At 50.3% G+C, this 27,779-nt stretch overlaps 1 protein-coding gene across 2 annotated transcripts; it reads right to left on the bottom strand.

The window, feature by feature from the left end:
* Nucleotides 1-303: 303 nt before the first annotated feature.
* PIP4K2B (phosphatidylinositol-5-phosphate 4-kinase type 2 beta) lies at nt 304-27,104 on the bottom strand. 2 transcript variants are annotated; one of them, XM_054593725.1, is made up of 11 exons: nt 26,824-27,104; nt 17,376-17,473; nt 14,441-14,537; nt 11,987-12,139; nt 10,947-11,093; nt 9,872-9,910; nt 9,235-9,348; nt 5,496-5,754; nt 4,936-5,039; nt 4,235-4,357; nt 304-3,922 (listed from the first exon to the last, which is right to left on the bottom strand). In XM_054593725.1, the coding sequence occupies exons 1-10, from the start codon at nt 26,980-26,982 to the stop codon at nt 4,277-4,279; spliced, it is 1,251 nt and encodes a 416-aa protein (XP_054449700.1). In that variant the 5' UTR covers nt 26,983-27,104; the 3' UTR covers nt 304-3,922; nt 4,235-4,276. The 2 variants fall into 2 exon arrangements, with proteins under 2 accessions (XP_054449700.1, XP_054449701.1); XM_054593726.1 differs by lacking the exon at nt 4,235-4,357.
* Nucleotides 27,105-27,779: the final 675 nt, after the last annotated feature.

Genomic DNA, 27,779 nt, shown 5'->3' with positions numbered 1-27,779 from the left:
AGCTACTTGGGAAGGCGGGTGTGTCAGGCGCGTGCAGGGCTCCTGGCCGGAGAAGGGAGGGGCAGGCAGGCTATCCGTCCTCAGCCTGCACGGACGCCAGCGGCCCCACAGCCCCAGTGCCTCGCTTTTCACCGAGCTTGTTAACTGCGTCTGCAAGTGGGTGACCAGAGTCGAGTCTTTCTCCAGACTCAAGCTATACGTTGGTTTAGCTCAAGCAGCCTCTGATACTGGACCGAAATCTCTTAATCTGCGGGGGGAGGGGGAAGAGAGGCTCATTTCCAAAGGACTCACACATAACAGATGTGTACACAAAGTTTTTTAAGTTTTATTTTCCTTGGATTGGAGGTTCATCTTAACACGCATGCATTTTAAAACAGTAACAGGATCTCACACTGTTCTGAGGAGACATTAGACAAGCACAGGGGGCTGAAAATTCCTATTTAAAAAATGGAAGTTGGAGTGGGAAATGGAGAAGTCAGACACATACGGTGGGGTGATAGTTTATCCTGCTCCCCCCAAATTGAATCTATACTTAATTCACATTTTTTTGATTACAATGATCTGACCCGATGCTTGGGTGTGCTGAGCAGCACCAGGCCTTCCCCCAGAGGTGGCTGGTTGCTACGTCCTCATGAAACAGCCCTGCATCAGGGGAAGGGGCCCCCAGAAGACTCCTCTGCAGCCTCAGCAGGCGCTCAGCACCACCTGCTGGGAAAGCAAGAGTCTCCTCTTCCCTTTGGAGGCACTCTTCGTAAGTGGCACATCTCAGGAAGGCTGGGGCCACGTCACGGCCCACTGCGGGTGGCTGGTACTTTTGGGGACATTTATTTGAATGTTTTCCCTTTGATTCCTGTGCTCAGAGTGGATTCTGCCTCCACACGTTTCTGCCAGAAAGAGGTGAGGTCCCCGGGCTTGGAGCCCCAGGTCTAAGGCCAGGGCTCTAAGGGTTGTTTAAACACATCGGCCCCTAACACGCGAGTGGCTCAAAGGCTGGGGAGTGCTTAAGTTTTTTTCTCTCCCAACTTGAACTGATAAAAAGACAACTGAGGGGTGAGTGGGATTGGCTACTGAGAAAAGTCCTGGTTCTTTGGTCCACCTCCCCAGGGCTGGCCCTGGCAGACTGTGAAGAGAGGAAGGTCACTAGGGCAGGAGTCTGCAGTCCCGAGCCTTTAGTACCACCAGGGGACCTGCTTGAGGCCTAAAACACAGGCAAGAGAAACACGTGAAGTAGGAAGAGCTGCCTGTGGTGGGAATTTAGGGAGTACCACTGAGAACAGCCACAGGGGCGACACGTGGCACCTGCCACAGAGCAGTAACCCCTGAGCAAGATAAAGAGACATGGAGCATTTCAGCCTGAGCTCCTGGAACTGCTGGCTCCCAGCCCCGCCTCCTCACCCCGACTGTGGGGCGCAGGGAAGCGGCTCAGGCTGGGAGGGTAACACTCAGTGGTCACGAACAGGAAGGAGAGCCAGAGGCCTTCGTCTAGTGGGCTCAGCAGTGTTTTCAGACAACCCTCGCTTCAGCTGAAACCTGGGAAATGAGTTTCTTGGCTGTAGACTCACAACAGGGGTGGGATGGGAGAAGCTGTGACTGCTTAGGTGGTAGAGGGACTGGGGGGCGAGTCTTGCCCTTAATCGCCCACCAGACCTCACCCAGTCAGCCATGCCCTATTCTTATACCTTTGTTCTTGGGAGACCCAAAGGCTGTTGAGTTTCCCGGCTCCAAAGAGCGAGGGTGAGGGCGGTTACCTCCCCTCAGATGTCTTCTACTGCTCAGACGGGGAATGGTGGGGTTCGGGAAAAAGGGGGCGCAGACCAAAGCCTGGGGGTCAGGTCACTTTCTCTACATTCAGACCAAACCAAATACAATATCTTCATCATTGTAAAAAAAAAAAGAGAGAGAGAAAGAAAGCTTGTATAAACCAAGATAAATAGCTTTTAAACATTTGAATGCCAAAAGATTTAGAGGGCCAAATCCAAGGTTTTGAAAATAGCACAGAATGACCTTTAAAAAAAAATCTAAAATTCACCAAACCTCAGCTCAAATATTCTGACCCAATCAACAACACTGTCAGAAACACAAGAGCATTTGAAACAGGATGCTGCCTCTCAAAATGTAAACAATATACAAAAAAAAAACAACAAAAAACACAAAAACCAGAAACACAAAACTCAATGTTAAAGAAGTTAGATTACCTGGTAGCTCATCTTTAACTGGTAGGACTGGGTTACTCATACACATTCCGGCAACATGATCAGCAAACCAAACGCAGGAGGCTGCGGAGGCTGCGCGTCGCCAAAGGACAGCCTGCCAGCCTTTGGAGATGCCGGGCCTGACTATGAGCAGATCCAAATTTTCATTCTTGATTAGAAGATGGGGAAATCAAACCCAAACATTATTCCTATATAATCCTTTCCTAAGTCAATTCTGTTTTCTCCATGAGCCACTTGGTTTCAAGTCCTTCCCCAAGTCACCTCATGGTCTTACCGCTGATGTCCTGAGCTGCCTGTGGCCCCTTCTTGGAGCAAGGGCAGTTGTCCGCACCATCTGCCTCTCCCGGGGGGACCCAGCAGCCCCACAGGAGTCCAAAAGTACTGTCTCCATTCCCATCTGACCCAAATGCTCCACGTCAGGCACAGAGACCGTGCTGGTTTCTGCTCCAGAAGCTGAGCTTGGCCAGGCTTGGAGGGAGCCGTAAGAAACCAATCCATTCATTCAAAATGCTTCCACAAACTCTCTTCACATCTATGGGGTTTTATCGTAGTATCTCATCCTAAAGCCCCAGTTCCTGGTGAGGGGTTGAGAAGATACAGGAATGCACCTCCTCCAACGCAGGGCTGTTCTCCCTCCTAGCCAGACCAGACTGCTCAGATGTCACCACGCAATGACACACAGTTCGATTCTGAGGCCAGGACAGCAAGGCTCAGAAGGTGGTGGAGATCCCGAAGGAAGCTGCAGGGTGCCACTCCCGAGGAAGCCTGCGGGTGGCAGATGTGCTGAAAGTCTAGAAGAGGCATCGAGGAAAAACAGCCCCAAGGCTGGGCCCAGGTCCAGTTCTCCCTGAAGCCTCCGAACTGGACTTCCTGGTCACATCCTCAAATGATCCAGAAACAACCTCAGGCTTGGGTGCCATACTCCAAGGGAGGAGGCATCACCCCTTGACGGCCATAATGTCCAGGTGACAAACAACAGGCACAGGGAGTCAGATTACCTATATGGTGGCCCTGGTAGCTCGAAGAGGAATCTCTGCAAGGAGCACCCCTGGTGCCTGCAGACCGGCGCCCAGCTAACAGCTCACCTACAAGTGAGGGCGCCTGGGAGAAGGTCAGAAGGAAGTAAATGGGTGGAGGGCGTGGGCCCTCATTTGATACTCATCATCTTCAGCTTCCGGGGTTTCTCCGAGGGGGACAAAACCATTCAAGCACAGGAGTCCTTTCAAGCTCTTCTGGACAAAGTGGGAGGCAGGCTTTATAGAAAAGACATCTGAACTCCAGCGGCCACGAGAGCGCAGGCGCCTGAGCGATGATCACAGGGTTCTCTGAGAACCAGCTGTCCGAGAGCCCAGCAGCAACCCCACCCCGCACCACCCCATGAGGATGAACTCACTCCCCTCTGAGCTCTGATTCTGGTCCAAGGTGACTGACGTGGAGCTGGAGTGTCCCAGCAGGAGGGCAGCTTCCGATGAAGGGATCGCTGGGATCCGAGGGGGAAAGGTGAAGGGAGTTGTGCACAATACTTCATAAAATTAAAAAGTCAGTGCAGCAGGAATGAGGTGTTGCCCTCCTCTCCTCTGGTGCCGGAGCACTTGGCTCTGACAGGAGCCTTGGCGGCATCCGAGGGGAGCCGTTGTGACACAGGTAACTCAGGGCAGGGATGGGGACGGTGAGCAGGGTGATGATATGCATCGTTATAAAGAGCAAACCTGGAGCAATGAAATTTCAGAAAAATCCAAATAAACCCACAGTCACCTCCAGCCCCAAGGTACTGTAAAAGGCTACAAGGTAATAAAAAGGAAGCCCCTTTTTAACCTGGGTCAAATGGGGGCAAAAAAATCAAAGGTGAGCAGGAGGTGAGGCTCCATCCTGTGAGCACACACAGCACATCCCCTCCTCCCTAGAATCTCTTTCAGTGCCACAGGCTGCGGTCTCACTGCTGAAGCCCACCCCGACCCCGACTCTGCTCCCACCCCTCCCATCCAGCCCACACACACCCTCTCCCCCTTCCGATCCCCAACCCCGTATCTCTTTCTCTGGCTCTGGCTGAAGGTAGAAGGTCACTACGTCAGGATGTTGGACATGAACTCATTGAAGCGTTTGGAGTACTGCTCAGGGTTCACAGTCGAGATCTCGGCCCCCGCCTGCAATACACAGAGGCCGATTCAGGTCTGGCTCCTTGGCTCTCACCGGCACCTCAGGACCAGGACTGGAGCTGAGCACAACCCCTCGGATTGGGCAGGCCACCTCCAGAAGCAGTGGCTGTGTCTCGGAACTGCCCTGGCCCCCGGCTCCTCTGATTTACAACCTGAAGGCTTCAGCCACTAAAGTAGAGGCAAGGGCTGGGAGGTAGCACAGAGACTGAGGACGTCTGTCTGTTTGGAGAACAGTAGCGTGAGGCCCACGGGGAGTGGACCTCCGGGGGGGCAGTGTGGGCATGTAAACAAAGCTATGACTGGCCATCCACCAGATGCGCCACGTGCCCAGCAGCCCTGGGCACCGATGCCGCTGGGCTCGGAGTCTCAAGGGCCGGAGAGTGAAGGGAAAAACAAGTTGGCCATATTATCAGGGGATGGCACGTCGGTGGCAGAGAGAACACTAGGCAACCTGCTCTTCCTGTTCCCTGCCCTGGGAGAGGGGGAGGGAGGGTCTCCTTAAAACAGGAGGCCTGAGGGTCTGGGGGCCCACCCATGGGGTCTGGCTGGAATCAGGGGGCACTCACCCCATGTTTCACTGTTTTGGCAGCATGTGCAGCTTTCTTCTTCGTATCATATGGTGTGAGGATATCAATGATGGCCATGAAGTAGACCTCCTTCTTGGGGGCACCTGGGGGGGAAGCAGCAAGGAGGAAGAGGTGGCAGGGAGAAAAGGAGAAAGAAGCTGGTCCAGGACCCTTTAGATAGGAGATCCAGACTGATCCCTATCATTTTGTATCTGAGGGGAAAAAAATGACTACTGGAGTCCTCGGAAGCTTTCATAGCTCTTATTTGATTTTCATAGCTCCCTACATGGACACGAGAGTATTTATAAGGTTTGTCCATCCCATGAACCAGAGAATCATGTGTCAAACATCCAGGACACGCAGAAAAGGGGACAAAGGCCAAAGGGAGAAGGATCCCAGGGGCCGGACAACAGTTACTGATGATGACTCACTATGGGAGCCTGGAGGTAGGTAGAAAGAGGCCAAAGCCGGCAATTAACGAGGTGGTGGTGCAGGTTCCCACAGGACATCTAACAATGGGCCGGAGGTGGGCAGAGCAGGCATCATCGGCTCCTACTTACTTTCATGGCTCTTCATGGCATAAACGTCAACAGAGGGGTCGAACTCCCCAGGACCGAAGAAGCGAGGGAAGCTGAGGAGGTTGCCGGGGCTGTCGGGAGGCGTGCCGTAGGGGCAGAGCAGGCCGCCGCCTACCCCATCGTTCTCACACTCCTCGTCCTCTGCCCGCTCCTCCACCTCCATCTCCTCCTGCTCGGCCCGGTCCACGTCGTGGATGCCCACCAGCAGACTGTAGTCCATGATCTTCAGCTGGGCCAGAAACTAGGGGAGGTGGGGCAAGGAGAGACAGAAGGAAGAGGTTATACAGGACACCCCAGTGGCATCTGGAAAGGGGAGAAAAGGGCGTTCCTTTCAAACCAGTTCTCCATTCTGAAACAGCGGAGAAGACATCAGAGTCTCTGCCCTCAGTGAGCTCAGCGTCTGATGGGGAAGGCGGTTGTCCCATAAGGGCAAGGAGCTGCAGGGCAGGGCGGGCCTCCCTCGGGGAAGGGGCAGAAACTGAGCCTGACAAGAAAGCAGGGTCAGGTAGGCAGGGGCTGCGAAAGGAAGGGTGGACGGAGCACTGCAGGAAGAGGGAAGAGCCACATGATCTGGGACCAAGAGTCGCCATGGCAAGTTTGAGGACAGACAAATGGAATGCTTCATTACACAAGAGACTGGAGAGATGGATGCAACGCAGAGTCTTTCAAACCATGAATATCAACCCATTATGAGTACTAAATCCAAATTAGTGGGCTGGGACTAGGATTTTTATTATTATTACTATTTTTTAAAGATTTTACTTATTTATTTTTAGAGAGGGGAAGGGAGGGAGAAAAAGAGGGAGAGAAACATCCATGTGCGGTTGCATTTTGCATGCCCCCTGCCGGGGATCTGGCCTGCAACCCAGGCATGTGCCCTACACTGGGAATGGAACCAGTGACCCTTTGGTTCACAGGCCGGCACTCAATCCACTGAGCCACACCAGCCAGGGCTGTTATTATTAAATACTATAAAACAGAATTTAAAAATCGAGTACATAACATGAAGTAAAGGTAGATAGTATTTCATTGTGTATGAGTGTGTACGTGTTTGGTTGCAAGGAGGCTCACTGAGGGTAATTGGCAACATTTGAAAAACTGTACAGTTTAGCTTCTTTGCTAGTCAGGGCAAAAATGGGGAGAAAAAGAAAAGGAAACACTATATGAGAATGACAGAGCCAACCAACATTCTCAGCTCTTCCCTCAAGATCAAAAGATGCTGCGTGGTACGGGGGAAAATGCTGGGGTCCTCCCCCTGCACTTGTGGCGTCCCCTCGTCAAGCCTCCGTTTCTCATCTGTATAATGTGTTGTGAGCAGAACGGTGTCTCAGGTCTGCCAACCTTGGGCTCCGTGGCTTGGAGAAGAACAAAGCATGCGGGAATGACACAGGATGGAAACAGCCAGCCAGCATTCCGGCCTGGCTGATAGTGAGGCCAAGAGTCACTGGTCTAAATCCTCCGTGAACTAGCCAGCAGCTACCATCAGCCACATGCCTGACATTCTGCCACGGCCACAAACTGAGCCTGCAGCACCATGAAACTGTCCAACTGACCACAGTGACTAATGAACTAGGAGAACTATAATAGGACCAGAGCGGCTCTACACACAGGCCCAGAAAACAACTAAAAGCACAACAAGACCCAGTCACAAGGGAGCAGCAGAATCTCCTCAGCAGAGAAAGAAAGCTGCGGGTGCCACTCCAAGCACCTCTGGACAAAGCCTTCTCAAGGCCTAGGGAAAAGGGGCCGGGACCCCGAAAGAGACAGAGTTCACGACCACATCTCCTCCTATCCACCTGAGAACACTTAGAGAGCCAACATGTAAGTGAAAACAAATGAACTGTGTAAATGCCGTAAATTCTTCTTAGGAGCAAAGAAGGGAGAAAAGCAGTGAAGGAAGGAGAAAGACTGAATAAGCTGAACATCAGAATAAAGGCACAAATGTAATAGGGAATGATCAAAGAAAAGCTTCCTAGCAACAAAAAGTTTGTGAAACCCATGTTCACAGCAGAATTATTCACACTGAAGCAACTCACATGTGATGGTTAGTATTATGTGTCAACTTGACTGGGCCACTAGGTACCCAAACATTTGACTGAATATTATTCTGAGTGTGTTTGTGAGGGTGCTTATGAATGAACTGACATTTGAATGGGTAAAGTGAGTAAAGCAGATTGCCCTCCCTAACGTGCGTGGGCCTTATCCAATCAATGGAAGGCCCTAACAGAACAACAAGGCTGCCCCTCCTGTGAGTAAAAGGAACAGGAGCTTCCTAACTGCCACGGAGCTGGGATATGAGTTTTTTCTTCTCTTCAGATGCGGACTGAAACATCCACTCTTTCAGGGTCTCCAGCCTGCTGGCTGGCCTCCGGACTGAAACTACACCATCAGCTCTCCTGCGTCTCTAAGCTTGCCAACTGCAGGTGTTGAGATTTGTTAGCCTCCAAATTCATGTGAGCCAATTCCTTATAATAAACATCTAACTGTCAATCAATTTCTCCCTCTATACCCTGTTGGTTCTTTCTGTTTCTCTGGATAAGCCTAACTAACATAACAGATGTCCATCGGTGGATGAATGGTAAACAGAATGGGCTCCTGCTGTCAGTACACACACAATGGAGTACTACTCAGCCTTAAAAAGGAAGGCCATTCTGATACATGCTACATCATGGATGAACCGCCAGGACATTGTGGTAAGTGAAATAAGTCACATATACAGAACAAATACTGCATGATTCTATTCATAGGAGGTTCTAGAGGAGTCAATTGCATAGACCCAGAAAGAATGGTGGTTGCCGGGGGCTGGGGGGCTGAGGGGAGTGGGTGGCCAACGTTTAATGGCTACAGAGTCTTAGTCCGGGATGAAGAAGTCCTGGAGATGGAGGGTGGTGATGGTTGGACAACAGTGTGAGTGTACTTAATGGCTCTGAAACGTACACTTAAAAATGGTTAAGAAATAAAACATTTTTAAAAGTTTTATAGGGTTTTGTTTTAATGAGCAGGCTCCCAACTTATTTAAATAGAAGGAGACACTGTTATCAGGTGCTGCAGATATCGCATTCACTGTAACCCCCATCCGCAGAGGTGGAGCTTCTCCCGGGGTTCTAGGCCAGTGGGGAATCGGGGCCAGTGAGAGGCAAGGGTAGGTCTGACAGGCTGGTTTCCTGCTGCTCTGATGGCTGGATGCCTCTGCTGTGGGAACAACCAGAAAGGAAGTCTGGCCCTGGCTGGCGTGGCTCCGTGGACTGAGCGCTGGCCTGTGAACCAAAGGGTCGCTGGTTCGAGTCCCAGTCAGGGCACACGCCTGGGGTGCAGGCCAGGCCCCCAGCAGCGGGACGCGTGAGAGGCAACCACACATTAATGTTTCTCACCCTCTTTTTCTCTCTCCCTTCCCGACTCCATATAAATAAAATATTAAAAAGAAAAAAGAAAATAGAAAGGAAGTCTTAAGGGGAGTTTGAAAAGGTATTGGAGGAGATGAGAAAAAGCACTCTAAACTAAGTTACCAAGATTCTACAGGCACAAACTGTGTTCCTGAAATGGAACGTTCATTTGCACCAGCTTCAGGTGCAAATCACCATCCGCACTGCTCAAATCACCACCCTTCCTTTTGTCTACACTGTTGGAAAGTAGTGATTTCAATTTTTCCTTAAAGAGGCTCCTGCACCAGAGACAAGAGGGGGCCTTGTTCAACTAAGGTGAAAACAAGGTTAGTAAGTACCTCTACATCCCGTTTCAGTTTTTCCAGAAAATTCTTTTTACTTTCCTCTCCCACGTGCAGCTTCTGCCCTTCGTTGAGGAAGTCATTGTCTTTAAATGTTGGCAAGTCCTTGGCCTGGGAGAACAACAGCAGTGTTAGCTGGGCGGCCTGTTCATTCACCCCAAGGATCCCTGCTGGGGACAACGGCACAGAAAGGGGAAGGGACTTTAGAGCTCTGATGACCAACCTGCCAGATCAACAGCTTAGCACAGGAGGCTACAGACCCCAGCTTTGGGCAAGCAGGGATGGCAAATGTGTGGCATATGTCAGACAACGGGGACTGCCCCACGTATGCCTTCCTGCCCAGCCTGGGTCACCTCAGGGCTCAGGCAGCCACTCACTGCTTCAGGCTGCGCCGTGACACGGATACTGCCAGCCCTCCAGGACCACGAAGAATCCAGCAAGGGCAGAGGTAAAAGACTGGAGACCAAGGCCAAGGCAGAGCCTAGGCAGGTGCTTAGTGACCCACAGCACCGACAGACTGCACGTCTGCATAGCGGACTAGGGGCTGTGAGGGAGGAAGGAGGAGGACGGCCGACAGGACAGCCGCCTTCCAAGCGCCCCGGCCCCCGTTTGATCAGCACGGCTCCCAGCATACCTTCTCCTTGTCACTCGCTTCTCTGGCAACAGTCGAACCCTGCAAGGACAAGAGCCATCAGGAGAAGTCCAGCGGAGGCAAACTCCGCTGAGCGAGAAGACACGCACCAGCCCCTGGGCAGAGGCAGAGGGTGAACTGAAGCGGGCTAGCGAGAGTCCCAGAGCAGCCGGGAGGCAGCAGCCTGTGCACTGCCCCGTCCCAGACCGTCTGCAGAGCTTTGACTGTGTAGAACGTACACGCTCAGGAATCAGGGCTGTACAAGCGACTCCGTCCCTGCCCTGAGGGAACTTTCCTCCTAACAGGAGAGAGGGGCACTAAGCACCAGATACACAATTAATTAATCTATTAGTCACAATGGTGCTAAGTGGTACAGGAGAGGAGACAGGACACTCCGAGCTCCGAGCCTGGACTGGAGAGGGGCACCGGCCAGGGCCTGCTTCCGGGAACAAGTGACATCTGAGCTGAGCTCAGAAGGGTAAGAAGGAAGTACTGAAGTGGGGGAAGGTGGCGGTAGAGAGAAGGGCAGAAGGGAAATGACTCCAGGCAGCCTAAGCGAGATCTTGGGGAGGAGGAGCGCACAAACGCTGCAGGAATGGACAGGACACCGGTGTGGCTGCAGTAGCGACAGGGACAGTGGCGCGAGGTGACGGTGAAGCCAGGAAGTGAGGTTCCAGAACAGCGGAGTGCTGGGGCTCACAGGCACAAGTGTGTTCTTTTCCGTGTCTAGAAATGCATCTGTGCTGTCAGCCCGTGGGCCTGGACAGAGGCCAGAGTGCAGGCGTCAGAACAGACTGTCCCACGCCGCTGCCCTTGCCGTGCATATCCCAGTGACAAGAGGTGAAGAACATCAACTGTTATATAAATACGGTGCACTGGGGGCTTAAATAACCTCCTGTCACTGTCACCTGGACTTCAAACAGCCTTTGGCCCCAAGAATTAGGCACATCAACTCTAGAGTCACCTGTCCGTGCCAAACACATGTTCTGGCTTTCCCATCACGTGGCAGCTGGAGTCACGGCCCTTCTGAGCCTCGGGGAGAGAGCAGCCACAGAGCCGGGGAGCAGAGCCCTTTTACCTTGAGGTCATACTTGCGGTGTACGGTGAGCCGATGGCTGAACACGTTCCTGGTGACCACCATGTAGGTTTCCACCCCATCCACCGTCAGGCGGTACATGCCCAGGAACTGTGGCAAAAGGGTGTTGCCGTGACATTCCACTATGAACTAGAAAGGAAGGGCGGAAGGCTAAGGAACACAGGAAGGTACCTGGGTGGGCGGCGCTCTCCCAGGCTGAAACGCTCCCTGCCTGCGATTCTAAGCTGGGCTCTGCGAAGCCACGGGGTCCCTTAGGTTGACAACAGGCAATCGCCACCCCCGCCCCCAACTGGCGTAACAGAGTGAGAGACTGAGCAGGCACTGCAGAGCCCCTTCGGTTTCACGTTATTGGGATCCCAGCGGAGGAAGATCGCTAATCTAGGCCTTGCATCGCCTCTGTGGCCTGAAACAGGAAAGCCACAGGGCAGAGAGGGGTTGTGGAGGCAGGACTGGGACCTGGCTGTCTGGGAAAACAGGATGGCTCTGTATCAAAAGCTCTTACCCACACCATGCCCCGGCGTTTTCTGCTGTAATTCCCAAAAGGCTGGAAGTCCCTTTCACCACTTCCCAGGTACCCAGAGAGAAGCCAGCTCTCCCTGAAGACCCAAGCGGGCTTGGGACAGGCACACAGGTAATGCCACTGCGCTCCCTGCTTTCCCCTGGACAGGTTCCAGATGAGGGGGGCATACGAATGGGAAGGAAAGCAACCCTGCCGAGCCGCCGACAGGCTCTCCTTCAGAAGTGACGCGGGTGCCAGAGTGTGAGAACCTCCCAAGTCTGGCAAGAAACAGCTGTTCAACTGCGATTGAGTCAGTACCACGCCTTCGTGTCTCCTTTTAAATTGTTTCAAACAGGCATTTCTCCTCACAGAAACATGGTACCAGGGAGGGCAAGGGCCTGGCTATCAGGAGGTGCCTGCCATTCATTACCAGAGGACCCATCGCTCTCTAAAAGCTCCCCCGGGGGCTCCCTTCTCCCTCTTCCCACCCACCCGTCCTGTCCAGGCTCGGGACTCACCATACCTGGTGGTACTTCTTTAAGATGTTGTGCATCTCAGCCACATCTTCACTTGACACAGTCTTGATGACAAAGCGCCGGTCGTAGGTGGTGAGGAAACGTGTGCCACATCGGCCCTGGCTGTCACTATTGATAGGGGCGCTGCGTGTCACTGAATTCTGATGGACCAAGACGAAAGCGGGCTGGTCTTAGGAGGGAACAGGACTCTGCCCTTTACACTGAGCCTTCTGTTGTGGGCCAGACTGCTCTGAAGCCAACAACACTGAGAGAGATGGGACCTAACCACCCCTTTTCTCATAGGACGTTCATATTTCTCCCAGAAGTCCTCCTTAAGAGTGACAAGAGTTCTCCTTAATCCCTGACTGCGTTAGGTAGAGGATTTCCTGCGAAACATTTCCTCTCATTCTATCCCAGACAGCTACCTCAGGTGTCAGGCAACTGGGTCCCAAGCCTGCCATTCACATGTGATATGACCCTTGGGTGAGCCATTTAACTTCTCTACTCTTGAGTTTTGTCACCTGGAACACAAGGAGGCAGGCTGAGATGATTTCCCAGTCTCCTGGGGTGACAAAGAAAAAGCTGAAGAAATATTCAAGAAATCCAGCATGAAAAGACAATGAACAGTCACCTCCTCTCCCTGGAAGTACCCTGATGCTAGAAAACCCTTCCCGAAGCAGGGAGCTGGTCCTCATCTCTCTGTCCGACACTGCTCCCTTCACTTCAAACTCCTGCTTATCTGAGCAGGGCCATGAGGCAGTTCGGAGGAGCTTTTCTGCTCCCATACCTGCTCTTCCTCAAGGCCCCATTGCCATTAGGACAGAGAGCAGTAAAGCCACAAGAGGAGGTGTAGGGAAGGAATGAGCCAGCCAGACGGGTGTGTTCACCAAGCGGATGCAGGGAGAAGCCCTTTGGGAGGCAAGGCAGGGAGAGAGATCCCAACCGTCCCTGTTCCCAAGAAAACACACGTGGCAATCTGCTCACAGAAATGTCTCCCAGGCTTTTTCCTCGCCTCTCACCTAGCCTGACTCTTAACCTTCACCTAACACCTCCTCATGAGAAGGGCACACCACCTCCATGAGGGGCTCTCTAAACTAAAGGAGCACCCCTCCCAAAACAAAGTATCCCCAGTCCAGAAGTGTTGAGTAGACTACATGACTGAGGGCCACACTGTCCCAGAGAACAGAGGCCCCTCCCTGAACCCCATCCTCCCTGGCCCGATGTCAGTGTGGAGCACGGTCATTCGCCCACAAGGCTGTCAGAGAGGATGCAGTTAGATGGCCAAGGGGAGGGGAAGGTGCCACTGTGGAAGGGAGAAGTCCGAGCAGGTTACCTGGGGTTGCGACAATGGCAAGAAGTTTTCAGACAAGTCCCAGGCTCCCATCGGGTCATGATTCCACTTAGGATTTGGTCATAACAGAGGTGGCTGCTGGGACCTCCCAGCACCTCTTAGACATTCCAGACCATCCAAGTCCCCTCTCACGTCCCCTCACCCTCTCTCCAGGATACAGATCTCTGCAGGAGGCCTTCCAGAGCAGAGGAGTGCGGAGGGAGGCTCGCCCCACCTGCTTGTTGCGCACTATGCTGGGAGCAGCTTGCTGGGAGCGGCTTACTGCGAGCGGCTTACTAGGTGTGGGGCTTACTGGGTGTGGGGCGGAGGAATTACAGTGTTTTAAAAGACCGGGGCAGCCACTGCAGATTTCACCAGGCTGTACACTTCTCTCCCCTCACAGGCAATGGGAAGTCCGCTATGCTTCTTACTGCTACAGAAGTGAAGTGGAGGATCCTCCTGCCTTCACTACCAGGCTGTGTGCCAAGGGAAGGAGGTCCAGGGAAGGTGCGAGATGGAGCAGTCACAGAAACCATAAACTGTAAGTGAGACTATAGAGTTCCTGATATTGGGATTGATTCCTCCCAATAGGACAAAGCCCTCTATGACAATTATCACCCTCTGAAGGAGGCCATTCCCCTGCCATACCTAGCCCCCACCCAACATCAGGACAGGGGACAAGTTTAGGAGGTGGTACTCATACCTGGCAAGAGGTTACACTACTCTTGGAGTCTTCCTTTTCTAATCTGTCTTATCTACTGCTTTAAGAGGCCTCATTTCCCGCTGGCAACAATTCTCTCTCTTTTAAGTCAAACTATGAAGGAGGAGGGTTCTTCAGCCTAGACTGGGAATGTCAGACTAAAGTGAAACAGCTTCTATACCCCTTCTCCCTCCCACTGTTCTCCCCCCGCCAGGGCGAGAAGCCTGGGTCTGCAAGGCATCATAAGAAGCACCAAGGCCCTCACCCCTCCAAGGGTCCACCAACACAGAAGAAAAGACTGCCTGGGCTGGGGAGAAACGTGACAGGAGGACATGGCACGAGAAGAGAAGACACTTTTTTCTCTACATGTCCTGTGGCTTCCTGACCCCGCTCCACTTGCTAATCCCTCCGATTTTGCAAAGACACCAGTACCTGGTAATCCTGATCGTCAATCCCAAACCTTTCCCGAAGATTTCGAAACACCATGGGGCAGTACTCCTTGAACTTAAAGCGGCTGGGGAGGTTCTCCCTAGGGAAAAGCAGAGACAGGTCTTTGCGGACGTCTTTTGCTCATCTTAATTCTCACGGCTGAAGTCTCTCAGAGAGGTCCACAGATCACTGGGTTCTGAACAACCTGTAGGGCTTGGAATGTAAGTTTCTAGGCACCAGAAATTCTGGAGGTGAGTCTGGAAAGGCTCATTTTTAAACAGTCCAGGTGATTCTGCGCATGTCAAAGTTCAAAAACTTTATATACTTTGTGTTCACTTCGTAAAAATTAAGCTAGCTGTATACTTAGAATTTGTGTCCTTTTTTCGGAGTGCATGTTGTCTTTCAATAAAATTCACATTAAAGGAAAAAAACCTTACCCGCCAGGAGGTGAGACTGAGTGCAGATCCCCCTCCGTAAGCACTGTACTTCCTACAGCTGGTGCAGCTGCTATGAAGTGAACCTGAGTCTGACCGCTAAAGGGAAAGGCCTTTTGCATTACAGAGACCCTCTCCTCTGGGCATGTTCCTATCAAAACAGCCTGGTTACACGCAGGAAGCCCCGCCCTTGGCTTGGAGAAAGAGTGCATTTCACGTGGGAGATCCTCGGTCAATTGCTGGGGATCCCACCTTGGCAATGGAGCCTTGTTTGCTGGCACCAACCTCCACGCCTCCCACCCCGCAGCCAACCCACAGGCTCCCAGGAGAAGAGAGAACCCTTGAGGTGATGCCTCCTCCAAATCTTCCCCGTTGACAACAGTCACCCCACTTGGGAACTCACTTTCAGAAATATGTCCCTCTGACTCCTCCAGATGACAGGCTTCAAGGAAATAAAAAGCAGTAGCTTCCATGGGTCAGATCTGGCCAACCATCATTTTTGTAAATAATGTCTTATTGGGTAATTGAATAAATACAGAGCAGTAGCTTCTCATGAAGGCAGACTAATGTGCCTTATTCTACCCCTGTCTTCTGGTCTGTAGTGCTGCAGTTTAATAGCTGGCGCATAAGCAGTCATTGAAAGGACAAAAGGAATAAAGAAAAAGAAAATAAGAGATTGGACGCTCTGCTTTAGACCAAGAGGTCAAGGTGATGGAACTTCACCAGAGGCTATGGACCCTAAAACGGGCAGCGGTACAACGCCCACTCCCAGAGCCCTGACCTCCAGGGACAGAACAGCCTCCTTTCCTGCCTCCCAGCGGAGTGCTGGCTGCCTCTCCTCGCTTAGATGCTGTGATACTGTGATGTACCGGTAGTAGGAAACATATATTTGGTTTTCATTCCTGTTTCTGACACAGAGCTCCTCAAACCTTTGCAATTTTTTAAGTGATAAGAGCAATAAAGGTACCTTTTGTTATTCATATCAAGCTCCTTCCAACCACACCTGAGCGTGTTTCAGAGCAGTGACTTTGGAAAGCCTCTAAGGATGGGTGCTGGTTGCCAGGGGAACCAACCAGGATTGCAGGGTTGGAATTTTCAGGGAGGGGAGAGTGGCTCTGGAGGTTGAATCCATCACCAAAGGCAAATTATTTAATTAATCATGCCTTCCTAACGAAGTCTCCATCAAAATCCAAACGGGCTGTGTTCAGGAGCTTCCAGGATGGTGAACACAAGGAGGTGTGGGGAGAGCGGGGCACGGGGAGGAGCGTGGAAACTCTGCACCCTCTCCCCGCACCTTGCCGTGTGTCTCCCCATATGGCTGTTCTTGAGCTGTAATCTTTAATAATAAACCAGTAACGTAGTAGGTAAACTGTTTTCCTGCATTTGGTGAGCCAGTGGAACAAATTAATTGAATCCAAGGGGGAGGGTCGTGGGAACCTCTGATCTGTAGAGGCTGGTCAGAAGCACAGGCGACACCCTGGCCTTCTGGCTAGCATCTGAGGTGGGAAGGCAGCAACCTCGTGGGACTGAACCCTAAATTTGTGGGACCTGATGCTAACCTGAAGTGCAGGACACCCAGATGGTGTCTTACAGAGTTTCGGTCATGTGAGAGTAGAGGAGAAACACAGGAGAGTTTTTCCTCTATACAGGTAGCCCCTTAGTGAGCAGCAGCTATGAAGACAGCTTTTAGAATAAGGTGTTGTTATTACAATGGAAGAGAGAGGTCATTAATGGACACCTTCAAATCCAGCTTCTCCTCCTAGCTAACAGTCTGAGATCAGCGGGGTGACAGAGCCCAGCCAGTGAGGCGGCGGGGACTGTGGAACGATGGCGAGTGGAACCAGGATTCCAAGGCAGAAAGGAAGGGAGTGTGAGCAGCAAACAGTTTTGGGGGGTGAGGGGAGAGGCCCAAACTGGGATAAAAAGAAGGGCCTCCGAAGGGCTTAGAGCAGGCCTCAACCTCTGCCGGGTGAGATGGCTGTTTCACCAAAGCCTGAGACAACCTTCAGGCCCCAGTTTTAATCCAAGAAACCACAAAAAACAAAAGTGGGAAGAATCACTTTGGGGAGCGCCCTCAGGCACCATGCTCGGTTTGTTCACACAGCAGCTGGAGAGGAAAGTGCTTGGCCGCATCCCAGGCCAAGATCATGCCTGGCAGCTTTTCTTGCCTCAGACTAAGATCAAGATAGGGCCACTGCTGTCAGCCTCACACCAGCTACCTCAGCTCCCGAGCAGCTCACTGCTCCCTGAACTGGCCCTAGATGAATCACCCTGGACCGAGCCACGTGTCCTGGGGACAATGGAGATGGGCTGACAAAGGAGTGAGATGACAAGACAGCCGGGGACAGAGGCACACAATGAACACATTTTTCCAGCCGGCTTTTCAGCTCTGTCATCCAGGTGTCGCTGTTACACCCTGCCAGGTGCTCCTTCTGCAAGGTTTCAGAAGCTCTCTGCCTTGAGGGAAAGGACTGCCCACAAAGTCCACTCAATGGGCAACTTACTTATTGAAAAGATGATTGTCCACCTTGATCTTGCTGTATGCTTTGAAGTCGTCTGGCATTAGCATGACAGGGACCGGGACATTGCTCAACTCATTGATCTGCAAAGCAAGGGGAGAGTGAGGTTCTCAGCAAGGAGGCCACCTGCCTCAGAGGACAATGCGCTACAATGTGGATGCCACCGTCTCACCAGAAAGCATGTCTATGGATTCCCTCCTCGTCCTCTTCCTGCTCTTCTGTTCATGTAAGTTCCCAGCCTCATCTCTACCTACTGAAATTGTCCCCACCCGACAAGGTCCAGCTCAAAAGGTCTTCGATGACTCTAGACCACAAATGTTCTTTCCTATCTGAGAATTCCTGATGTGTCCATTTCCTGGCGATTTCATGGTCTCCCTCATTGTAGTTCATGCTCATAAGCCTCATAAACCTGCTGGCCTACAACAGGCAAGACCAGATGAGTGACCTTCAGGGGCTCCATGGTGCTTGGCCCCACGATGTGCATACGGCAGGTAGTAGATAAATATTTGTCAAATGCTATGATAAATGGATCGATGAATAAATGTCACCCTACCTACGTGACTCCTGAGGCCTTTGAATGCCTTCAAACAAACTGTGAGTCACTCAAGAAATCAGCTTAGGGCAGGAAAAGAGCTGGGTGTGTAACTCTTATCTCCAAAGTAAAGGATTAAAATTAAAGTGAGAAGAAGAGGTCGACATCTGGCCATTGGCTCACGCTTAGTCTCCCGATTAAAGCAGGGCCAGTTCCTGAAGCTGTGTTCTGCCTTACGCTGACCTGGAGGAGACGGGGTAGGGTGCTTTGCTCCCACTGCAAACAAACCTCCTCATTGTCTTTCATCCCCCTTCAGGGAGCTGGAGCCTGGACAGGGAGCTGGCTTCCCATTGGTGCAGAACTGCTAGGGCAAATCCAGCACTTCCCCATTCCCAGCTTGCCAATTAGCGGGCTAATGAGCCACAGATGTCCTCTACCATCACAGCCGAGTATTTGACGTTTGACCCTCAACACAGTTGCCACTAATGCATTCAGGGTTTACAGAGGAAACCTCAGTCCTGACTTAATGGATAGGGAGGAGGGAGAGCACAGCCTTGGGTCTCCCAGATACTTTCCTTGAGAATCTTATTATCTCAATGAGGCCCCATGTGGCAGTGAGGGAGTAACCTAGAGTCATTAGGACTCCTCCAGAAGCACACATGGGGGGAAATGGCATTTAATTTGCTCTTTTATGTTCCAAACCTTTCTAACTCGGAAATATCAGAAGGGAGAGGAAGTTCAAGTTTATGCAGTAACTGGGCTGGGGAATGATACCTTCCTGGAGCTGGTAAAAAGCCCAGCTGGCACATGGGGAAATGAAGGCAGGCACAGCAGTGTACGGGGAGGAGGGGCAGTAGGGTAGTCTAATAAGCTGGCAGGGGGAAGGACTCAGTAATAAACTGCTGGGGAAAACTGACTGGTACAGACACAGAGTATATGCTACATGATTCCATTTCTATGAAATTCTAGAACAGGACTCTATAGTGAGAGACATCTAGTAAGAAGTTGCCTGGGTTGGTTTGGGGGAGAGCTATCTGTAAATGAACATGATGTGCCATTCTAGGGTGACAGAAATGTCCTATGCTGTTTAGAGTGATGATTTAATTACACGGGTAGGTATACATTTGTGGAAACTCATCAAGCTGTCTACTGAAAATTTTCAGCATCCCAGTCTGTGATGCCTGCCCCTGGCTAAGGGACCACACACACACACAAAAAAAAAAAAAAAAAAAGGCAGGCCAGTTCCCACTCCAAGGGGCACTCACAAGGGAACCTGTTTTTGAGTGTGTGCCTATGGAGGAAACCATTCCACTTCCTTGCTTTTCTGCCAACAGAAATAATCCATGGTAGCTGTTCCACTTCCTTTTTCCTGGCATATTAAACTTGGCTCTGAGAGTTAAAGAAGTTCGGGGCTCTTAAGCAATTCTGCCTTTTCTAGCTCATATCATGCTAGAAAGAATGTACCATTGGCTCAGAGAGTATGGTTTTACACCGAAACATTCTAGTATGTGCTGCTAATGGATTCTGGGTTAGTCTCATATCCCAGCTCAGTGCCAAGGCCAGGACTTGACACTGGAGAACTAGAACAAACTGAAACATTTGCTTGAGAGGGTGCAATTGTCCCTTAGCCAGGATGAAATGGTCTAACAGGAGCTATTCAGGAATGCTCTATTCATTAATCCTCTGTGTAACTCTTCGTGTGGCATAATCTGAATGGTTAGGTTGGTCAGGTTTTAGCTCTTATTTCGCCTCTATTCTTGACTATACAACCTAATAGCAAGAAAGTCCTAGCAGATAATAAACTGGCAAACAATCCATACATCTGAACTAGGTAGACTCATCCCTCAATTCCACTAAACCACATGTAGATGATTCACTCTAGGTTTAGCTGTACCTTTTTTTTTTTTTTCAGTTGTGCTAAATTTTATATCCCCAGAGAATCCTATTCAAGTTCAATTGAGCAAGCACTTACTGAAATACCGATCACATGCTTCATTTCATGATAGGGAAGAGGGGGCGTGCAGTGGGGGAACTGCTGCGACGCTGCACACGAAAGTTGGAGGCTTATCCTCTTACCAGGGAGATGAGACAAACCAGGATACAGTGAAACTGGAAGTCAAGTAGTGTACACGTCAGTGAGGACAAAGGGACAGACATCAGGAACAGGTGATGTTCAGAAGAGGGTGAGGTTAGTATGGTCAGACAGTCAGACTCCCAGCTTCACTCATCAGTGTAGAAACAGAGAACCTCATGCTGCTCCTGCTATTGCCAAGAGCACTCGACTCTGGAAGAATCTACAGTATCATGTTACATCCCTGGGTAAAAGTCTTCCATGGCTCCCCATCAACCTCTGGGTAAAGTTTTAACTCCTTACCCTCACATTTAAGGTTTTCCCTGATCTGAGTCAGACTCTGCCCAACTTCTATTCAGTTTACTTCTTAGCCACTCTATTGAGGGCCTTACTACATGCCGATACTGCGCCAGAAGCTGGGGCTACAAAAAGTGAAAAGACATGTTTCTTTTTCGCGGGGAAGACAGACAACTATTAACTACATGTCATGGGTGCTATAGATTTACGAATAAAGGAAATGGAAAAAACAGATAAAGAAATAATTGATTCTGACTGGGAGGCAGGAGTGAAAGAGTTGGTTGCAAGAGGAAGTCACAGAGAAAGGCCTAGTTCTCAAAAAATGAGAGCAAGGGCATCCCAGATCGTGAGAGCAGGCAGAACCAAGACTCAGAGCTGTGGAAGTGTATTCCCATTTTAGGCAGTGGGGGAGGGGAGTCGATAGGCTGGCAGGATAGGGTGTAAGAACTAAGTGGAGGGATTGGCAGTCAGAGGATAGCCCCGGGAATGCAAAGCACAGCATGAGGAGTATAGCCAGCATCACTGTAATAGCTGTGTGTGGGGCCAGGCGGGTACAGTGGGTACTGGAAATATTGGGGGAACCACTCTGTAAAGTGCATGACTGCCTAACCTCTACGCTGTACACCTCAGACTAATGCAAAACAATGTTGAATGTAAACTGTTAATTGGAAAAGAAAATTTAAAAAAAAGCAGAGATAAATTAGTACAGGAAAGATAGTTGAAAGGTCTAGCATATTATCCATTAACAGCTGCTTCTATTTATTAAATGCCTATAAGAGGCTCGTGCTTTATGTTACGATATATTATATACCATAATATCAAATATATTCTGTTCTCTGCTATTAGTTCTATATTTAATAGCCACATAAGGGCCCTGGCCAGGTAGCGCCGTTGGTTAGAGCATCGTTCCGACACACCAAGGTTGTGAGTTTCATGCCCAGTCAGGGCACATACTACAAGAATCAACCACTGAGTGTACACATGAATAGAACAAAAAATCAATGTTTCTCTTTCTTTCTCTCTTCCTTCCTCTCTTTCTCTAAAAATCAATAAATAGAATTTTTTTAAAAGACTCACATGAGGTATTAATTTGATTTTGCAAAAGAGGTTCAGGGTACCGTGCTCAAGGTCACACAGATAATATGTGCAGAGTCAGGATTTGCTCCCAGGTCTGTCTGGTGCCAAAACGTGGGCCCTTTATGCTGTGTTGTACAATCCTTCTTATAGACAGCTACCTTGACTAAGGCAGTGTTTTCCTTGCCTTGCCTCTATCCTAATAAACTTCAGGGAACATGTTGTACTCATTTAATAGAAAAGGAAAATGAAACTCGGAAAAATTACTACTCAAAAGCTATACTCATAATAAGAGGCAGGACCTGAATTTGCACTTAGGCTTGTCCATTATATGATAAATTTGGACTCAACTATGCAGGCAATGGGAAGCCCTGTCAGGTTCAAGTCTGGGAATTCACATAATCAGATGCGTGATACGAAAAGGTAGTTCTGAAATCAAAATCAACTAAGGATTAAAAACGGCAAAGCTAATAAGCAGTAAGACCATGTGTGGGGCCATTACAATAGTTCAGGTGATAAGACTGTGGCAGCAAGAATAAATAAAGGAATAAAGAGAATCATCCAAGATCTGGCTAAATGAAACTTCCTCTGCAACAGCTACCTTGCCTTCCCCAGGTAGATTTAATTACTTATTCCTCTGTGCATCTTTATATTCTAAGTATCACCTTCACTTGGGTAATTATGCCTTTACATGTTTAATTTCTCCACTGGGCTGTGAGCCCCTACAAAGGAAGCGACTGTCTTACCCATTGTCTCATCTCGAGCTCGACAGGCACACAGGAGTTGCACAACGGATGCTGGGGGGAGGGATGGATGGCTAGAAAGAGGGGACTGAAGGACGGCTAACACTGGGACAAAGACAAAAAGATACAGCAAAGCTGGTGTGACCATGCCAAAGGGTTACAGCCTGGAGGATGAGAAATAAGATTAACGTTACCTACTGAGGCTACAACCAGACTATAAAGGCTCTTACAAGCCAAGCAGAGAAGAATAAATTATTTGATAGACAAAGGAGAGTGAGTGACTATAAGTTTTGAAGCGTGAAAGGTCATGACTAAAGCAATGCATCAGAAAGATGTGCCTTTCCTTTACTATCTCTCACATTTCTGGGCCAACCACTTTCACGTTCAGTAGAAGTGCACTTGTGAAATGAAAATCCATTCGAATGTCACACCAAATACAACATATTAGGGTGGGGAATTTATCTCACATCATAGAAATGGTTTTTGGGTTATCCACACGATTAACTACAGGAGCCATTAGCATGAATAACAAGGAGGTCAGCCAAGCTGAATGAGGAACAACTTAAAAGCAGAGAGTTCACTCTATGCTGATCCTCCTGGAGATAAAAATTCAGTCACCAGTTCTAGTCTGGTGAATTTCTGAGTCCAAAGGCTTCCACTTTCCTGTGTGACCTTCATTGGAACTGTTACCCAGGAGGCATGAGCGGAACATACAGGCTTCCCGACATGTCCCAGGGTTCTGTGGGTGACTCAGCAATGGGCTGGCCATCACTGACAATCATTTGTTACCTGCCACCATCAGAAAACATGACATATTAGGAAACACACTCTCAAGACCAAGGAGCCTTAGCAAGACCTGAAACTCCAGAGAGAAAAAGGCAAGAACAAGAGAGCCACAAGGACCAACAAATTCACCCTTTTTTATACCTTGGTTTTTCTTCTCCTCATGCAGAGTTCCACTGTTCTCTATGAAGTGGAAAGGCCTGCTAAAGGACAGATTCATCCAAAGGCCTCACTAGTGCAGAAATATTTACTAAAGATTTTTAAAGAAGCAGGGCAGGAGAAAAAGGCAGGTAAAGGAGGTAGCAGGTTTGCATTAAGCAAAGAAAATGCGTGAACAGAATGAGGGTGAAATGCAGGAGAGAAATGAGCAGACTTACGAATGAATCTGTTCCTCACACTATACACAAAAATTAACAAAATGGATTATAAATCTGAATGCAAGAGGTAAAACTGTAAGAGTTTTGCTTATAAGATTACGCAGGAAAAAATCTTCATGACCTTAGATTAGGCAAAGCCTTCTTAGATGACACCAAAAGCACAAACCACCAAAGAAAACAGATGTTAGACTTTATCATAATTAAAAACTTAAGCTTCAAAAGAAAATATCAAAAAAGTAAAAAGATAACCCAAAGAATAGAATAAAATATTTGTAAATCATTTATCTGATAAGGAACTTGTATCCAGAATATATAAAGTACTTCTGCAACTCAATAATAAAAACACAAATAACCCAATTAAAAGATACAAAGTTTTTTAAAAATGGGCAAAGGGTCTTTTTTATTTTTTGCAAAGGATCTTACTAGACATTTCTCAAATGAAAATATACAAATGGCCAATAAGCACGTGAAAAAATTCAACTTCACTAGTTACCAAGGAAACAAAAATTGAAATCACAATGAGATAACATTTCACACCCACTAGGATGGCTATAATAAACAAAGACAGACAATTAACAAAGTGTCAGCAAGGATGTGGAGGAACCAGAACCCCCTCACACTGCTGGTGGAAACAGAAAATGGTGCAGCCACTGCGAAGGACAAGACTGGTAGCTTCCCCAATGGTTAAACATTAATAGTTACCATCAACTGCTCCTATTCCTTCTGATCCACCTGGGTGAGGCTTCAACCCATACCTGGTTCTTAAGATGGTCAACAGGTTATCCTGCTGGGTCTGCCTCTTCTGATCTCTGTGCCCCGCCCCTGTCTCTTCCCTAACTATACTCTTTGAACAGTTTTCATCCACTGAAACACTGGTTTGTTCTCTTTGTTAGTTCTCCCTTGACAGATCCAAAGTCTTCTGATTTTTCTCCCTGTTTCCTACACAGTCTTCCTCCACCTCATCCACGGGCTGTATCCTTGTCCACAACAGCAGCTCATGTGACCACACGGAACTCAAAGACCCCTCTTTTCCCACCCAGAAGTAAATGAACCACTTCATGAGAGAGTAACTAACTTTACTGTAGATAAAGACATATCCCCCCTTCCTATCTCATACACCATCAGCCATAGACCATCAGGGCCTAAATGCCTAAATGGGTGAGAAACTAAAGAATCAAAGAAAAGGTGACACCTGAAACCTCAGACTGCAAAACCACAACAGCAGGCTTCTGAAGTAAGGGAATCTCTGAGGAAGGCTGGCAATCCACTAAGAACAAGGTGGTCCTGATGAGCCCCTAGAGAATACCAGGATTTTATATTCTTCTTCTGGGGAGATGCCTCCATTTCCCAATTGGGGACCTTTCAGTACTAGGCTTATTGCAACCTGAGTTGAAGCAATAAAACTTGGGACTAACTGACCCTTTGAAGCTCAGCAGTCCGGGGCAGTGAGGCACAGAACGTTTCCCCTGAGGCGCGTGCTCATTATTCCCAGAGCCATGGCCCTTGCTTACAGTCTACGCCTTTTCAACTAGCCTTCAAATTTTCTTAAAGTTAGCAAAGAAAGAGGGTGACCGCCTAGTCCAGCAGAGAAGGAATCACAGATACCCATCCATCTGCCATCCTGAGGCTTCCACCTGATGCTCCCATTGGAGCAGACTGATTACCTGCCTGTCAGAAAATCAAGCACCCCCCCCCCCCGGGACTGGCACACACAGGCACACACACTTGAGCATACATTCAGGTTCTCCAACAAGACTGTAACTCCCAACTGTCCTGGCACTGGGCTGAGAGACAGGACAAGGAGCAGGAGGCAAAGAAAAGGAGACCTGCCCCTCAAGCATGACCACTAGCCAGCACAGCCCACAGTGCTGGACAGTGAGCTGCATCTTTTGGTGTGACTGCAGGCAAGGTAATCCTCCACCTGGGGCTTCCATTTCTTCATGTATAAAATAAGGGACCTAAGGTCCTGTCTGGCTAGCTGTAATGTTCCTAACTCTCGGATCTCTACCAGTTCTCTGCACAGATAGGATGCTTTCTAATGAGAAGCAGGCAGTAGAACAAAATCAAGGGCTAACTTCTAGGCAGGGACACAGGGCTCACATTTTGGTGACCCAGATTCCCTTGCAATGTTGTCAAATGACCCCTGAGGCAGCAAGAAGCAGAAAGAACAAACTCTGCTGGACTATTGGCCAGAAGCAGCTCCCAGAGGTCTGGGCATTAAACCAGTGGGACTCCCTACCCTGGCCAGGACCCTCACACCCCAGTACTGAAAACAGTGGCCTGCCCAAGACAAAGAAACCAACAAAGACCTCACCATACACAAGTGCTTTTCTGTATTAGATGCAAAGATCTACAACCCTGGCTCAGACAATGGTTTATCAATCGCCAACCAAAGGTTTCTCCATCAAAGCAAAGTGAAGCCTTATTGACCCTCAAGCCCTCCCTCCTCCTTTGGTCTTAAGGGTAATTTCAAGTACTGGGAAAAGTCAGGGGGACCAAAAAGCCGGAAGGCACAGGAAATCCAGGCCATTAGCGTCATCGTTCTCATTCCAAACTTTTAGTTAGTAAAGTTGGTTGTTTCTGGACCTTTTACTTTCTCTACTCATTCCTGGTGTAGGGAATCACAATGAAATGGTCAGAATGCAAGGAGCAAGCAGTCGGAAGAGGAGGAAAGACCCTAAACAAACAGGACGTAAACAAAGTCACCCAGCACAAACACTGGGCTGGGCTCCAACTTGCTGACAGGGACTATTGGACAATCTCAAAGCACCCCAAACATCCAGGGGACCTCTCTCATCCTAATCACCATCCATTATCACACCTTTCATGACTATACAATAGAAAGCTAAATAAATGAGAAGTCAGTCTTTGACATGAGCACCATAGGAGAATGCAAGAAAACATTTCTACTATTAATAGTCCTTATAATCAGGCCTCACCTTCTTTCAGATGGTTACATTCTCTCTCCTCCCTAACCCAGGAAGACCCTGGTAAAGTGTCTGTGGTTTAAGGAAGCCTGCCCTTCTCCAGCTGATACATCTTGTTCAATAATAAAAAAGAAAACCCAAGAAGGATTTCCATAGTCAGGGGTAAGGTCTGGAGGATGGGAAACTTTGAGCAGCCACACCAACCACAGGACCAGAAATAGAGAGGCAGTCAAGCTGGCCAATGCCACTTGCCCTGTCACCTGGACAGGCAGCGGGTTGTAAGGAACAAGGGGATAAACACATGCAACAAACAGGGTGAGGTGAGAAGAGAGGGCGAGGGGATGAAGGCGATTCCATCGCACCCAGGCCTTTCCTCTGCGCTCCAGGGGCGGCCCGACGCGAGCACACCAGACGCAGGAAGCCAGAGGGGCTTGAGAGAAGGGGGGCGGCGACGGCATACCACGGAGACACCAGGCCTCTCGTGGCGCGCGGGGAGTGCACACCCGACCGGGACGGCGTGCAAGGGTAGGGTGGGCGTGCAAGTGGCTAGGCGAGGGGTTGCAGGGGTCAATGGCAGGGCCCGCGGGGCGAAGGCGGGGGGCGTGGGAGCGCGCGGGCAAGCTGGTTACCGTGTGGTTCACCCCCCACATCAGGACGCTGAGAATCGGCTCGCTGGCCCGGAATAGCTTCACTTTCTGGCACACGAAATGCTTCTTCTTGGTCTTGGTCTTGCTGGCGCTGAGTGGCGCCACCGCCACCGCCGTGGTGCTGGTGCAGTTCGACGACATGCCCAGGGCGGCGGCGGCGGCGGCGAAAGTGGGGGAGGCCGAGACGGCGCACAAGCCAGCGGCCCCAGGCCTCCCCGGGACCGATCCCCACCCCCGCTCCCTCACCGCGCCATGGTCGCGCCCGTCCCGTTACCTCCCCACCCCGCCCCGGTGGTTCCGTCCGCACCACGCTCCGCCCACTCCGCCCCGCCCCAAGGGATACGGCAGGTCCGTTCCGCACCCCGCCTCCGGGCGGTGCCGCAGCTTTGCCGTCCCCAGGCCCTCTCCTCCCTGCTGGAGTGGTACTGCTCGTCCCGGGGAGGCAGCGGCCGCCCCGCCCGCCCCTCCTCCCCGGGCCTGACAGGAACCCGGCGGCCTTCACGCGCCTCAAAGCCCTGCGCCCGAACGAGGAGGGAAGAAGGGCTGGGTGGGTCTCGTTGTCTAACGCAGGAGAGGCTCCCTCTCCGGGCCCCCAAAGCCAGGGTTTGGCTTTTTCCCGCAACCTGACGTGCCAAGATGGCGGCGGCACCGCCACCGCTCGGGAGGGGACAAGGGGCGGGAAATGTGAGGAGGGTGGGACGTACCATCCCCACCCCGAGGGAGAGAGGAGGAACGCAGCCAAGGGAAAAGGAAGTCCTGCCGGGAAAACCAAGGAACGCCCCCTCGCCCCACCCAAGCGTGGATCTTCCCACTCTCCTGGGTTTAGGGCGATGCTCCACCCGCGGGACACGCCCCTTTCCCCCAGGGCCAATGAGGAGCCAGCCGGGAGCCCTGGGTTTTATGAATGGGTTCCGCACCCACCCACCTGCTGCCGGGCC

Source organism: Pteronotus mesoamericanus, unplaced genomic scaffold (assembly GCF_021234165.1).
Source record: "Pteronotus mesoamericanus isolate MK-2021 breed Mesoamerican mustached bat unplaced genomic scaffold, CSHL_Meso_final scaffold_476, whole genome shotgun sequence".
Classification (NCBI taxonomy): Eukaryota; Metazoa; Chordata; class Mammalia; order Chiroptera; family Mormoopidae; genus Pteronotus; species Pteronotus mesoamericanus.
Note: the sequence above shows the minus strand (reverse complement) of the source record. Positions and strands in the feature narration are given on the sequence as shown.

Excerpts from the sequence above, each read along its gene's own strand:
- PIP4K2B (XM_054593725.1), bottom strand. The coding sequence starts at position 26,982 with ATGTCGTCGAACTGCACCAGCACCACGGCGGTGGCGGTGGCGCCACTC. Across the intron at positions 14,538-17,375 it reads GACAATCATCTTTTCAATAA|GGAGAACCTCCCCAGCCGCT; the intron begins GTAAGTTGCCCA and ends GCTTTTCCCTAG. Across the intron at positions 4,358-4,935 it reads CCAAAACAGTGAAACATGGG|GCGGGGGCCGAGATCTCGAC; the intron begins GTGAGTGCCCCC and ends TGTGTATTGCAG.